Genomic DNA, 12,908 nt, shown 5'->3' with positions numbered 1-12,908 from the left:
ACACCACACAATGCGTTTCCACCGCCCTTCGGAAATGTGTGTTGTCAGGGCCGCGGCGGTGATTCTCCTTCACCGAACCCATAGAAGCGATCCCCAGGTGCTGTATCAAATCAACAAAAGCACCCTTCAGGTACGGTAGCAAATAAAGAAAAGCGTTCACCAGGCTCTTAGATGAGTAAAGAGGAGTGCTCTGCACCCTAGGCAAAGCGCTCCTTTTGTGCTGGAAAACAAGTTGCAGAGGACAGGGGCCACAGCACCCAGCCTCTGAGAACACAAGGGGAACACAGGGCAGAGAAGCAGGCCAGCACAAGGGGGGTGCAGTCAGTGGCAGTTCCTCCTAGTGACCCACAGGTCAGCACACAAGCAGCAATCCAAGGCGGTTCCTGGTGAGTCCCTCCAGCAGCCTTCTGTGTCCAGTTACATAAATGTTCCTTGTGAGTCCAGTGTTTCTCTTACATGGGGAAAATCCCTTGTACTTATACTCAGTTTTGCACAATGTTAACAAAAGAGGGGGAGAGGAGGTTCCAACCAGTTACAGCTGGTTCTAGAAGTGTCCCCTCTCTCCTCCATCACAGGCTCTAGACATCAGTTAGGGGTAAACAAGCCCTTTGTGTGAGGCCAGGGCACAGCCTTTACAAATGCCAGTGTGCCCCGCCTCCCCTTCTCTCAATCCAGGAAGACCATTCAGTATGCAGATGCACCTCTGTGACACCTCCACCCTCCCTGTGTACAGTCTGTCTGAAAAGTATGCACAAAGCCCAGCTATCACTCTGCCCCAGACGTGTACTGGGGGTCAAGCTGCAAAACACCAGAGTCATAAGCACAGAGAGATGCTCACTTTGTAGAAGTGGCATTTCTTTAATGGTAATAAAAAAATCCATCTACACCAGTAAGCAGCATTTCTCACTACCATTACATATTGTATCCCACCACAAGAATCGCTTTTTAGGGACATGTACAAATGTGACCACCCCTGGTAGACTCCTAGAGGCACTAGAACTGAGGGACCTAACTGGCAGATTTCCTGAAGACACCCTAAGAAGTCAGCTTCTAACCTAGACTACACTTTTGTTACAATGGACAAATGTTACAATTGGTGGGGGGGAGGTCAAGCTGCAAAACACCAGAGTCATAAGCACAGAGAAATGCTCACTTTGTAGAAGTGGCATTTCTGAAATGGTAATAAAATAATCCACCTATACCAGTAAGCAGCATTTCTCACTACCATTACAACCATACCAAGCATGCCTATGCTACCCCTCATAAATCAGACCATACTCCCTGGACATAAGGCAGGGCATTAGCAATGTAATCCTATGAGAAGGCAGCACTCACAGCAGTGAGAAACCAAATAGGCTGTTTGTCAGTACTAGGACAGGCCACACAACCATCGCCTGCACCTGAACACCCTGAAAGCTAGGTTGGCGTCTCCACTCGCATCAGTCCTATCCCTGGCTTCGAAACTACAAAGCCCAACCTAGTGTCCACTCCTTACAGTGATCAAAGCAAAATTCCTGCCGGCCCTGGCATAAAGTTTGGAAATATTTCCAGGTCAGCTAAACAACTTCTTGAACTTTGCACAGAGCAAAGTCTTTCACCTTCTCTTCCGCCTTCCATACAGCTCCTCTTCAGCGCAGATTAGATTGGAATTCGGGTTACAAGGCCAAGCATTAGCACAAGACCGGGATTTGCTCAAATATGCCTCTATGTTAAGACAGGCTCAGCCAAACACACTAAAGGCACTGATTTGGGAGGAAATTGGCACAAACCTGGCGGAAGTCTCAAATCCATGGGCGAAGAGAATCGCTTCAGCCATAATCTCTACCCCATAAAAATTTCAAGCAATTACTAAAAAAACAAATAAAGCTGCTCTGGTGGAGCAAGGACAAAGACAAGTTCAGAAATCGATCACACTCTTGGTTGACAATTAACACATTTAAGGCTCCAACAGCACAGCCTTACGAGGCAGAAATATTAAAAACGTCACTAAAAATAAAGGTGCTCCACGCCAGAATCGGACTACTACCAGCATTGGATGCTGCACCAAAATGGCTTAGACCACCAATCAGCAGAAGAAGCAGACTTTGCGCACACTACCGGGAAGGCTTCCTATACATCCTTTGTATTTGCCCCGCTCTGCTACCCTGGTGGAAGCTGTATCTTAAAAACATCTTCAATGCCAATGGTATCAGATCATGACGGCAGGCTATCCTGTTTAGTCTGAAAGGATTGACTCCGCAATACATGGCCTGTTTTGCAAAATGTATTTTAAAAACGGAATACCTCCTAAAACATGCTACAAAAAAACAAGCTGGAAGACCAAGCCTTCAGCTGGCATAAGAAATGAACACTGTCAGCTCCATGGCTTACGAGCAATGGCCGCCGCATTTCCACCAATTGCACTCTGCATACCATACCCTTGGACTGGACAATTTACATTTTAATAGCCCTAAAAATTCCACATGAACAATTAACTCAACAACGCTTTCTGATGTTTATCACCTAGAGCCCTTTTGAGCAGGTATAATATACCAGTCAGTGACTCAATGTTGATCTAGTATGCATGACTACATACCTTAAGGTGATCAACATGTGAATAGGGCTTATCTGGTCTATCAGCCCTAAAGAAAACATAAATGTATTAAATGTTTTATGGTGTTCTAACGTTTCCTTTTGTACAGTACTTGCAATGATTTTAATTAATTACGCAATAAAGTATAAACTTCAAACTTAAAAAAAAAAAACTTCAAGTAAATTTAGATGCCAGGTCCCTGTGGGGGTAAACTGCGCATGCAGACCCTCCTCAGACAGGTTTGAAAGGCTACTTCTGTGGGTGCACCATTAGCATTTACTTTACAGGCTCTGGGTATAGGGATACCACTGTACATGGGACTTACAGGTAAATTAAATGTGCCAGTTAGGTGTAAGCCATTTATACCACGTTTACAAGGGAGAGCACATGCACTTTAGCACTGATCAGCAGTGATAAAGTGCTCAGAGTCCTTGAGCAAAGAACAAGAGGTCAGGAAAAATAGGAGGAAGGATCCAAAAAGTCTGGGGATGAACCCGCAAAAAGGGCCCGGTCCAACAGAAGGGCACTGGAGGTAATGACCACAATTTACTGTACCAATCTTATTGATTCCTCCCTCAGTTCTGCAAGCTCAGCCAGTGATTACAGAAAAAGAAGGAAGTCAGAGCCAGCGGTCGCTCCTCAGAGGGTGCACACCGATCAAAATGCAAATAGAGCCAGCTTGGGCCGAACAGACATGCAAGGGTCGCACACTTCACTAAGAACTGCTGTAATTAATTCATCACCCTCATCGCCATCTCGGACAAAAGGTAAGAAAGGTGAAAATGTTGTTTTGGTTGGCGGTAGTTGTTAAAAAGAAATGATATAGATTTATAATGTAATTTTTGGGGGAGAAATTTTAATTTAGAAAAATTCCTGCAAGTATTTTCTGTTAATAAATTTAAACTATTAATCATTTAAAAAAATACAGCAATCCTGTTGCAATGCTATGTATGCTCCAAACGGATCCCTATTGCACTAGTAGGTCATTGTTCAGGAGATGCTGCTTGTTTTAAAATAGTCTTAATTCATCCTAGCAAGTTATCAGTGTTCTGATTTTATCGCACATAGCATTGTATTGAAGTAATCACGTTTAAAATATTAACCACCTTACTATTTTAAAGGTTAACGTTTGCATTATATCATTAGACTAAACTTTAAAAGGATGCAATTATGACACGGTAATCGCACTATTTGGAAATTAACAGTTCATACACTGTTTATGCATGCACTTTACGTGCCTCTTACACAGAAACGTCAAAGGGAGCAGTTTTTCAGGGTCCCTAAAGAAGGGGCATGGTACTCTGAAACCAGTCAGCGCTGGAACTTCTATAGATTAATAGTTCTTCACTAAATCATAGTGCCTGCCTGCAAGTTAACCGTCATGCAACTGATTAATAGGAGTCGTAACAGACTATGGGCCTGATTACAACTTTGGAGGACGGTGTTAATCCGTCCCAAATGTGACGGATATACCACCTACCGTATTACGTGTTCCATAGGATATAATGGACTCGTAATACGGTAGGTGGTAAATCCGTCACATTTGGTACAGATTAACACCGTCCTCCAAAGTTGTAATCAGGCCCTATGTTTCCCCATCCCTTTGCCCAACTATGTTAGGGGTGAATGTTCAGAAAATGGCACATTTGGAAGTTATGTCATAAAGCATTCCATGTATAGTTATGCAAGAATAAATGTGCTCTTCATTATGATGGTCTGATGTTTTCAACCCCTAGGCAAACCCCTGTTTGCTCGGCGCTTGAAGTTATAAGTTATGCAAATGTTATTACACCTGGTAAATAATAGGTGCAATAAATTTTGCATACCCTCCTAAATTTCCTCCGGTGGTACCAGTTAGAATATAACAGTGGAAAAATACCCATTAATTACTGGAACCTGTTGATTTTGGTGCAGCAACTCTCAAAATCTGTTTAGCGTGTCCCATAATTGGAGAAATTATTTCTAATAGGTGCGATTTATTGCACCCGATGACATCTGATCCCAGAGTTGTCTAATTATACTGGGTGCAATGCGTATTGCACCCTCCTCTGAGCCACTCATATTGAGAGCCTTATTCAAAGTACCATTTGAGGAGCAAGAGGGCTTGATTAAGTGGCATGTTACCACCCTTTTGCTGGTAGTAGCTATGGCAGAGCTGGGATAAATCTCATATTTCTACTAGTCTACATTGGTTCTCTCCTGTTCACTCTTATTGTTGAACCATATTTTCTGTCCTGCACTTCACGGTGCTTCATGAGATGTGCCCGTCCTTGCAGCTCAATATAATTGGGGCGTATTCCACAGTTCGTTGCTCATACTGGTGTATCTCGTTGCCACACCTTCCTCTTTAAGCACAGAGGTGTCTTCTAGAGAGACAAGTGAGAGAAACTCTGTGCGTTCCGCACACTTTCCAGACGTATTCAACCTGAGCCACCCCAAGTCGCAATGTATTGAAATGTATGGAAAATAGACATGCTTGTGCGATTTATAATCAAGATTGGCACGGCATGTGTAGAAAATGCCTTGGGACATTGTATGTTTCCCATTGTGATTTATGCTTTTTGAATCTTGTTTAGAAGAATGAAAGAAGAACTTATGTTGAAGTCAAAGAGTATGTGGTTCGAGCAGTCTGGTTGCGCATAGCTGCAATCATACAATTTAAGTAAACGTAAAATTAATATCTAATTATATCCATGCCGTATTGTACAAGGAAAAACATGTACTCCAAATGAGCAAAAAAAAATGGAGCAAACTGATATCAAACCTGCTGTTCCACTTTCCAACTCTGAAAAGGAACACACTGCCTTTACCCCAGATTGACCCCTTTTCTTTGCTTAGAGAAAGTAGGGCTCAATCTGGTGGTTTCATTTACTTTACCTTAATACGTATATGGAGGTGTATAATCAATGTATTACATTTTTTTCGGGTGACATTCACAAGGACAATGTCCTCATTGCATTTTGCCCAGTGGGGTCACTGTCTGCTTTCTCTTTTATGAGCCTTTTCTAATGTTGATTGCTGAATTTGCTCTTTCTTCTGACACTCTTTCTTTTCCATCATGCTGCTCAATGGATTATTAAGGTGGGGAAATTAGCAGAATGTACCCACCTCTTTTCAGCTACTCGGTGCACAACTACAACACCTCAAATGAATCTGATTATGGCAGCAGTTCCAGTCAGCACTTGGCCGTGCCAAGCGATGAGCAAAGGGCCATTAATTTTAAAAACGGCTGGCAAATGAATCGGCAGAATGCTGAAGTATGGAGCAGTACGGAAGAGACTGTCTCACCCAAGATTAAATCCCGGAGCTGTGACGACTTGTTATCGGACGAGCACAACAGCTTTCCTGAGGCCCAGATCAAGTCCGAGAGCATGGTGTCCTTGCTGTGCGAAGAGGGGTCCAAAGATAGCCGCTCCATGTCCTGGGACTCACCGTATCTGCCAGAGAGCCATACTCCCAGTAGACTCCGAATCCGTCACAGGTCAGCCCATGACACGCCAGGGTTTCTGAAACTTTATAAGAAGATGCATCGCATCAACCGTAAAGACCTGATGAGCAATGAGGTGATCTGTTCAGTGAAAACGAGAATACAACAGTATGAGCAGGAACAGCAAAAAGGTTTACTGTCAGATTGGAGGGAACATTCTGACGAGGTGCCAAGGGACATGGTACCCACCAGGATCCATGAATTTGAAAAGCTGATTCAAAAATCTAAATCTATGCCCAACCTTGGTGATATGATGTTATCAGCAGTGGCCCTACCTATTTCTGCAAATGGTTTCTGTCCTAAGCGGCGTTTTTCTATTGAATCTCTACTGGAGGATGAAGACCAAAGTAGAAGTGCTTCTCAGGTGCAACAAAATGGCGAGACTAAAACTTTAGTGCCCATACACATAGAAGTGACCAGTGATCCACCACTGAGGTCACGCATTGAGTACTCAGACAGTGACCAAGATGCAGTGGTCTCCGATCTCAGTGACTTCATCCAGATTGAGGGTTCTTCCTTTTGCAGTGAAAGTGATTTTGATCATTTTTCATTCACGTCTTCTGAAAGCTTTTATGGCTCAGGCCACCATCACCACCACCACCATCATCACCACCATCACCACCGGCATCTCATAAGCTCTTGCAAGGGCAGGTGCCCGGCTTCCTACACTCGCTTCACCACCATGCTCAAGCATGAAAGAGCTAACCAGGATAAGAGCGAACCTCCAAGAAAACACGAAGCAGAGTCAGGTCTGTCCAAACTTGCATTCCTAGTCAGCCCAGTGCCTTTCCGGAGGAAAAAAAGCACCACCACCAAAAAATCAACAGAAAAGCCCAAAAGTAAATCATCTGTCTTCGAAGCACTGGACTCTGCTCTGAAAGATATATGTGACCAAATTAAAGCTGAGAAGAGGAGAGGGAGCTTGCCCGACAACAGTATCTTGCACAGACTTATTACTGAGTTGCTCCCTGACATCCCTGAAAGGAACTCCTCCCTCAGAGCTCTCCGAAAGAGCTCCACGAACCAGCCTTTCTATGAACTGCCTCAAGACGGTGCTGTCCGTTTCCCTTTGTACGACGATGATTGTGGAAGCTTGCTACCTCTTAGTGCCTCTTATGAAGACATAGACATGGCCAACAACAACTCCCAAGACAATGACAATGAGTTGTGTTTTCAAGGTGGAATGTTATGTTCTGCTTTTCTTTGCTTCTCCTTTCATCTTTCCTAGCTTCATGTCCATTCATTGTCTGTGCTGTTTCCCTTCCATTTATCATATGCATGCTACAAGGTTTCATAAGAAATGGGTATCTGTTTTATTATTTTGTATAGTGTCATCCATGGAATGAGAACTGGTTTGTCGTTATTTGAAGACAAAAGAAAAATTCCCAATGAGAACTTGAAATAAAATAGTCTTAGAACAGAAATCCTCATGAGGCTGTAGTGCACTATTGGTAAAATTATCCTTCGCAAATCCCAAAGGACTAGGGCACGTGCAATGAAGTTATCATAATCAACACTGATAAAGCTGCCAGTCTGCTCAACCTTTTCACAGCCTTATTAAGTGAAGAATCATATGTGTTTCCTAAATTCCATTACTGGGCCACTGTGACTTCTGTTCACTGTGTCAAGCTAGTCACAACACTTCACTAATATTTACCAAGATGACATGCACATGCGTAAAAAAGCACACACCCACAAACATTTATACGTATGCATATATATCTCTTTGGTAATTTAAGAAAAATATTTTCGCTCCAAGTAAATGCTATTATGCACTTAACAACCCTGAAAATAAAATGGGGCCATAAGGATTAACCCCATAATCCTTCAAAAGAATTCTGGACTACCCTTAAATCATCTTTATTAACCCATGTCCTACTTCCAGTCCTTTCACACGCACGTTTTTTAAATTTTGTATATCTAATAAATTAGCCATAATGTATGCTATTAGAGGATGAATGGATTCGATATGATTGTACATCTATAAGTAATTCAAAGGTAACTGTAAAGCAGCACCATATCTTGAAGCTGTTGAAGCTTTTTGCATCTTTGCCCTTCCTGCGTAAGCACATTCATCAAGTCACAGTGTAATGTTTTCATATTCCCTGGCGGAACTTGTTGCTTGTATGTTGTGGATCACAACTAATATGACCATTTAAGGCAACTTCGTTGTTTAGGCTTGATAAACAGGACATGACCCCAGCCGCTAATATAGCCAGTTCGGCGCTTGACTGGCAGTTATAAACCACTAAAAAAGGAGCCCGCCCATTCTACAGGGAACCCCAAGCAAAAATGATCTGGTAAGGCCACCATGGCAATCCTTTTAATTTCTACACTTCTTTGTCCCAAAACACACGTACCAGAAGAGTCATAAAGCTGATTTCTTCCTGGAAATCTATCTCCTAATAAGTCTTCTGTAAGTGACTTCAGCCAGTCACTCTTCCCTCAAACAGTAGACTGCCTTATCCAGTGGACCAGGCCTTAGTTTAGGTGCCCTGTCAAATAATGCCTGGTAAAGCAACACCAATCACCAAGCAAATAAGAAAATCCCAGATAAAACACAGAGAATAGGCCAACAAACATTCTTCTAATAAATCAGGCTATATAGCATTGCCCCTGCGAGTTGGTGCCACAGTCACGCATTAAGCACGAAAATAGAAAAATCAATATACTGCGGAGGGTGCAAAAATCAGACAAGTTTAATTCTATTGCACTCCAGTGAAGAGAATTACAGAAACAGCTCATTCACAAAAAAGAGCTTTGTTGTGTTCTTGGTGAATCTCCTGCACGACCAAAAAACACACCAGATCATCGTCCTGGCGTGAGTTTAAAAAATCACATAGCTATTTCAGCCGCTAAAGGAGCTAGAGCTGGGAGTCTTTTTTGATCTGCACAACGTTCTCAAAGTTAAAGGCACTGTACATCAGCATCTTGCTCTATTTCTCCTAAAATAACTCCATTGCAGATAACCTTGAGGGGTAGATGGCCATTGTGCGGTCCTGCACCTCTCTTGCTAGAACTAGTCATAAGCTTTCAATCGACCTTAGCTGGTGGTTGATAGCAAACTATATGCAGGTAAGAGATCCATTTAAAGCCTGTCAACCAGGAGATGATGGCTCCTGTAATGGAAACATAGCTCCTCGAGTTGGCTGGCAATTATTTCTTCCAGGGGTAAGTCAAATCCAGAAATTACCAAATAAGTGATATATTTATTTTTACCCTGCTGTTGTGGCTCCTGGCAGGCACCAGAGAGAGCAAAGGTGACAGACAGAAGCAACCAGTTTTTGTTCACAGGTATTTAATTACCTAGCTGGTTAACTATCAATTATAATTTGCAGAGTCGACATATGAGTAGTTAAGCAATTATTTGCCTTTCATTTGCAGGGATAAAAAAGATAAACTGTGTGTAGCATGTTTGAATGCGCTGACAGAAAAAATGTCTAGCATTGGCAGTACTCCCTTAAACTGGTACACTGTAGATGATCAAGCAAGGAGAATGTTACTTTGGGAACATTGCGGAAAACAATCCAGTTAGGAGGTATAGATCCGAGTTACTCACTCAAGAGCCTTTATCTCTGGACTGACCTAAGGTTATTAACATTGAAGGAAGGAAGTTTCGGCTCCAGCTATTTGAAGTCATGGTATATCTGAACAGGATTTAAATTTTGCTATCCCGTGCATGTGGTATAGTGTGGAAATCAAATGTACATAGTAATCCTTAAAAAGACGAGAAAAATTAGGACAAAATACAAGACCTATTTAAGTTGACAAAATGAAACTGATTTTAAAGCACTTAGAAGACTAGATTAGAAAAATATCTTGTGCCTTAAATTAAGGACAAGTCACCCGCTAAAGCACACTCTGTAACACAAAACCAAAATCAAAATACACTAAGTAGTAGAAGCCAAGACTCGCCCCTGCAGGATGAAAGAGAAATCCAGACACAACTTAACATTGGGCTCAAGGATACTGTCACCAAACCAGATCCACATGTGCTGAATGATAGCCAGTTACGGTGAAAACCTGCCACAGTCTTGGTCCTAGTTCTGCTGGTACCTTTGACTCGTTGACCTGAAAACAACACATGGTCTGGACTAGTAATTCCAAAGCAAGCCAGACAGATTTATTGCCATGTGTACAGATTTTGTTCATCTCGTAATGCTCTCATGATGATAAGAAAAGCATCCATTTAGTAGGCTAAATGCAATGAGGTACCTCAGTAAGTCAGTCCTCCACTGCTGTGGCTCAGGAAATTCTGTAAATAACAGGTTTCATTTGCAGCATGCCATCAAGATGGTCATTCACCTTAGGTCAATCGTATGAGTACAAAAGGATTTAGCTGATAATACCATCTACTATTTACCATTCTTTAAAGCTAAAAATTGGAATCATGGAATGTTGCACTAAGAAGTTCCAGGACTCTCGTACTGATGAAGATGTTGCAAGCTCGACAAGCAACTGCCATCCATGGAACTTAGGCCGCAAAACATTCCATGGATCTACAGAAATATTCCACCCGGGAGCCTCACCCCCCTTCACAGATATTCAGACTTAGGAGGAACCTAGGCTTGGTAATAGGATATGGAGATTCAAGGGTCAGAGATGGTGATTCTGGGGAGTAGCTCCACTTCAATTACTGGCCATTCTAAGTTACTGGATGAGAATGAGGAATAATATGCTGGACCCAGAACCACCAGGTCCAAATCAGAATGCAATTTCAAATTTGGATCACGTTGCTGTGCACATTTATGCACCTCTGTGCAGAAACATGTTTGGTTTTGGGGATGTAAGTTTACCGGGCATCTCCTTCATGTTGAAGGAGCCATCTGTCAAACTTACAACATAATGACAGGAACCGCCGTAACAGCAGTTTCTGCCAATGCTAGAGACGTCTGTTGGGCCAGCGGACATCTCAGAATTAGGCAGGCGGTTATTCTGCTAGGGCTGCGGAGTACTTTACTCTGTCACCCTGACAGAGTAAAGACCTGTCCGCCAAACTCTAAATAAGGCCACGAGCATACATAAAGAGGTTTGAGACTTACACGTCCCTTGGTTTAAATACTAGTGTGCTCATTAGCCAGGAATACACTGTTTTTTGTATTAATCGCACAGTAACATTCTGCATGTTGAGCTTCTGTCTGAGGTCACGCAAGTGAACTTGAAAGTATTGTATTTCAAAACATGTCACACCAAAGGTTAAAAAGTGCATTTCTGGAGATAGCTGATTTTAGATGGATCCATCCCAGGTTGGTGAGTATTTGATGGATTTCCCTTCCACCCCTCCATTTACCATGTTCAACAGTTGTGTTCCATTTCTCAATAAGTACCCCTTTCATGCGACACAGGGTCAAAGTGCAAAGTCAAGCTGCTGTACATCAAGTACACCCAAGCGTGTTCACGAGCCTACTGTTGCATGCTTGTCTTTCACCTTGTGTCCAAGCATGCGCCTCATTTTAAAAACTGTTACGAAGCTCTGTTGTAAGACGCGCTCTGCGGAGTCTCCCATTACTCAACGTCCCAAGCTCTTCAATGTGTCTCAGTCTACGACTCCACTGCACCCTCTCCAGTTACTGTACTGCCCCAGAATTTTGATAAGCTTCAGCGTATAACATGCTGAGAATATATGTCTTAAAAGCAGTAACGGAGCTGACGTTGTGAACGTGCACAGAGCTGCAGATCAAGTTCCGATTTAAAAAAATAAAAAAAAAGATCAGAACCATATTTCTCGCGTGGCATTACGTCAGCAGACATGTATGTGCTAGTTCTGCTGCACGTTCACAGATGCACGTTTTCCCGTCGACATTCATTCTGCTCCGACTGTAGTTTAAAAGGATGGTGGGTCATTGCTGAGTAACGCTGCCTCGTAGCGCTGAGTAGTGTAGAAGACGCAGCAGGCCTCGCTTCTCCATACCATGTAGTCAGACGCGCTCCTTCCCGCGCACAGGAACCTCCGCTTCCGCGGTTAGTTAGGCCTCACATTATTAAACATGTGCTGACTCGGATGTTTAATTTTTCTTTGCAGTGGACCAGGATTCTCCCAGGAGCTATTCATCTGCATTCACCGACGTGGGTCGATGCACTCCGAGGGAGAGACGGGGGACGCCGGAGAGAGAGGTAGTTGAATAATTCAGTTGTCCCCCAAGCACCTCTACAGCAGCGTCCTGCCCAGCTGCAGATACGCAATCAGGAAGGGACACATCTGTGGAGAAATCATTGTGAATGACGACCATGAATATGACATAGTACACTATTATTGCACTGCCCATGCACCATCTATCGATTTTCATTCACCTACTATTAAAATATAGCAAGTTTCTCAGTGCAGTTTACATTAGGGCTTAGTGCACACACTAGCTTTCTGGTAAAATCGAATCACATTTGTCTGTGAATGTTTTTTGCATATTGTAATAACTGAAGAATTACATGTTTTCGTCACTTAAGATTTTACCTGTTCTTCCCCACCCTCACCATAAATGACTCTTCCTAATTTCCGATTAATATAGGTGTTTTTTATACTGCATACAGTCAAAGGTGCATAACATACAGGCACTCGTGAAAACACAGATCACACACACTTGAACAAATGCAGACATACCAACACATCTACAGACACATTCAGAGACCAATGATTACACTGGCAGTCATGCACACAGAAATACAAGCACTCGTGTGCAAGGGGCAGAAAACATTCATGCAGATAAACAGATATAAAGGCAGCCATGAGCACAGACCAACTGCCATACATAACCCTATGTGGCAGGAGAACAACCTGATGTGCATTAGGAAAACATTGGGTAATGATCAGAAGGGGAAGGAAAGGATGTCTTCAGCAGGACAGGATAAAGTGAG

General features: G+C 42.8%; 1 protein-coding gene across 31 annotated transcripts in view; it reads left to right on the top strand.

The window, feature by feature from the left end:
- SORBS2 (sorbin and SH3 domain containing 2) overlaps positions 1-12,908 on the top strand; it is a 673,099-nt gene that overhangs the window by 522,629 nt on the left and 137,562 nt on the right. For 30 of the 31 annotated variants that reach the window (XM_069200010.1, XM_069199993.1, XM_069199974.1 and 27 more), the window contains 2 exons: positions 3,152-3,339; positions 12,082-12,173. In XM_069200010.1, coding sequence (XP_069056111.1) covers positions 3,152-3,339; positions 12,082-12,173 — 280 coding nt within the window. Of the gene's footprint in view, positions 1-3,151; positions 3,340-5,658; positions 7,238-12,081; positions 12,174-12,908 lie in introns of those variants that run through there. The other variant, XM_069199879.1, reaches the window with a different exon arrangement.

Source organism: Pleurodeles waltl, chromosome 1_2 (genome assembly GCF_031143425.1).
Source record: "Pleurodeles waltl isolate 20211129_DDA chromosome 1_2, aPleWal1.hap1.20221129, whole genome shotgun sequence".
Taxonomy (NCBI): Eukaryota; Metazoa; Chordata; class Amphibia; order Caudata; family Salamandridae; genus Pleurodeles; species Pleurodeles waltl.
The sequence above is the reverse complement of the archived record's forward strand: the minus strand, read 5'-3'. Positions and strand labels throughout refer to the sequence as shown.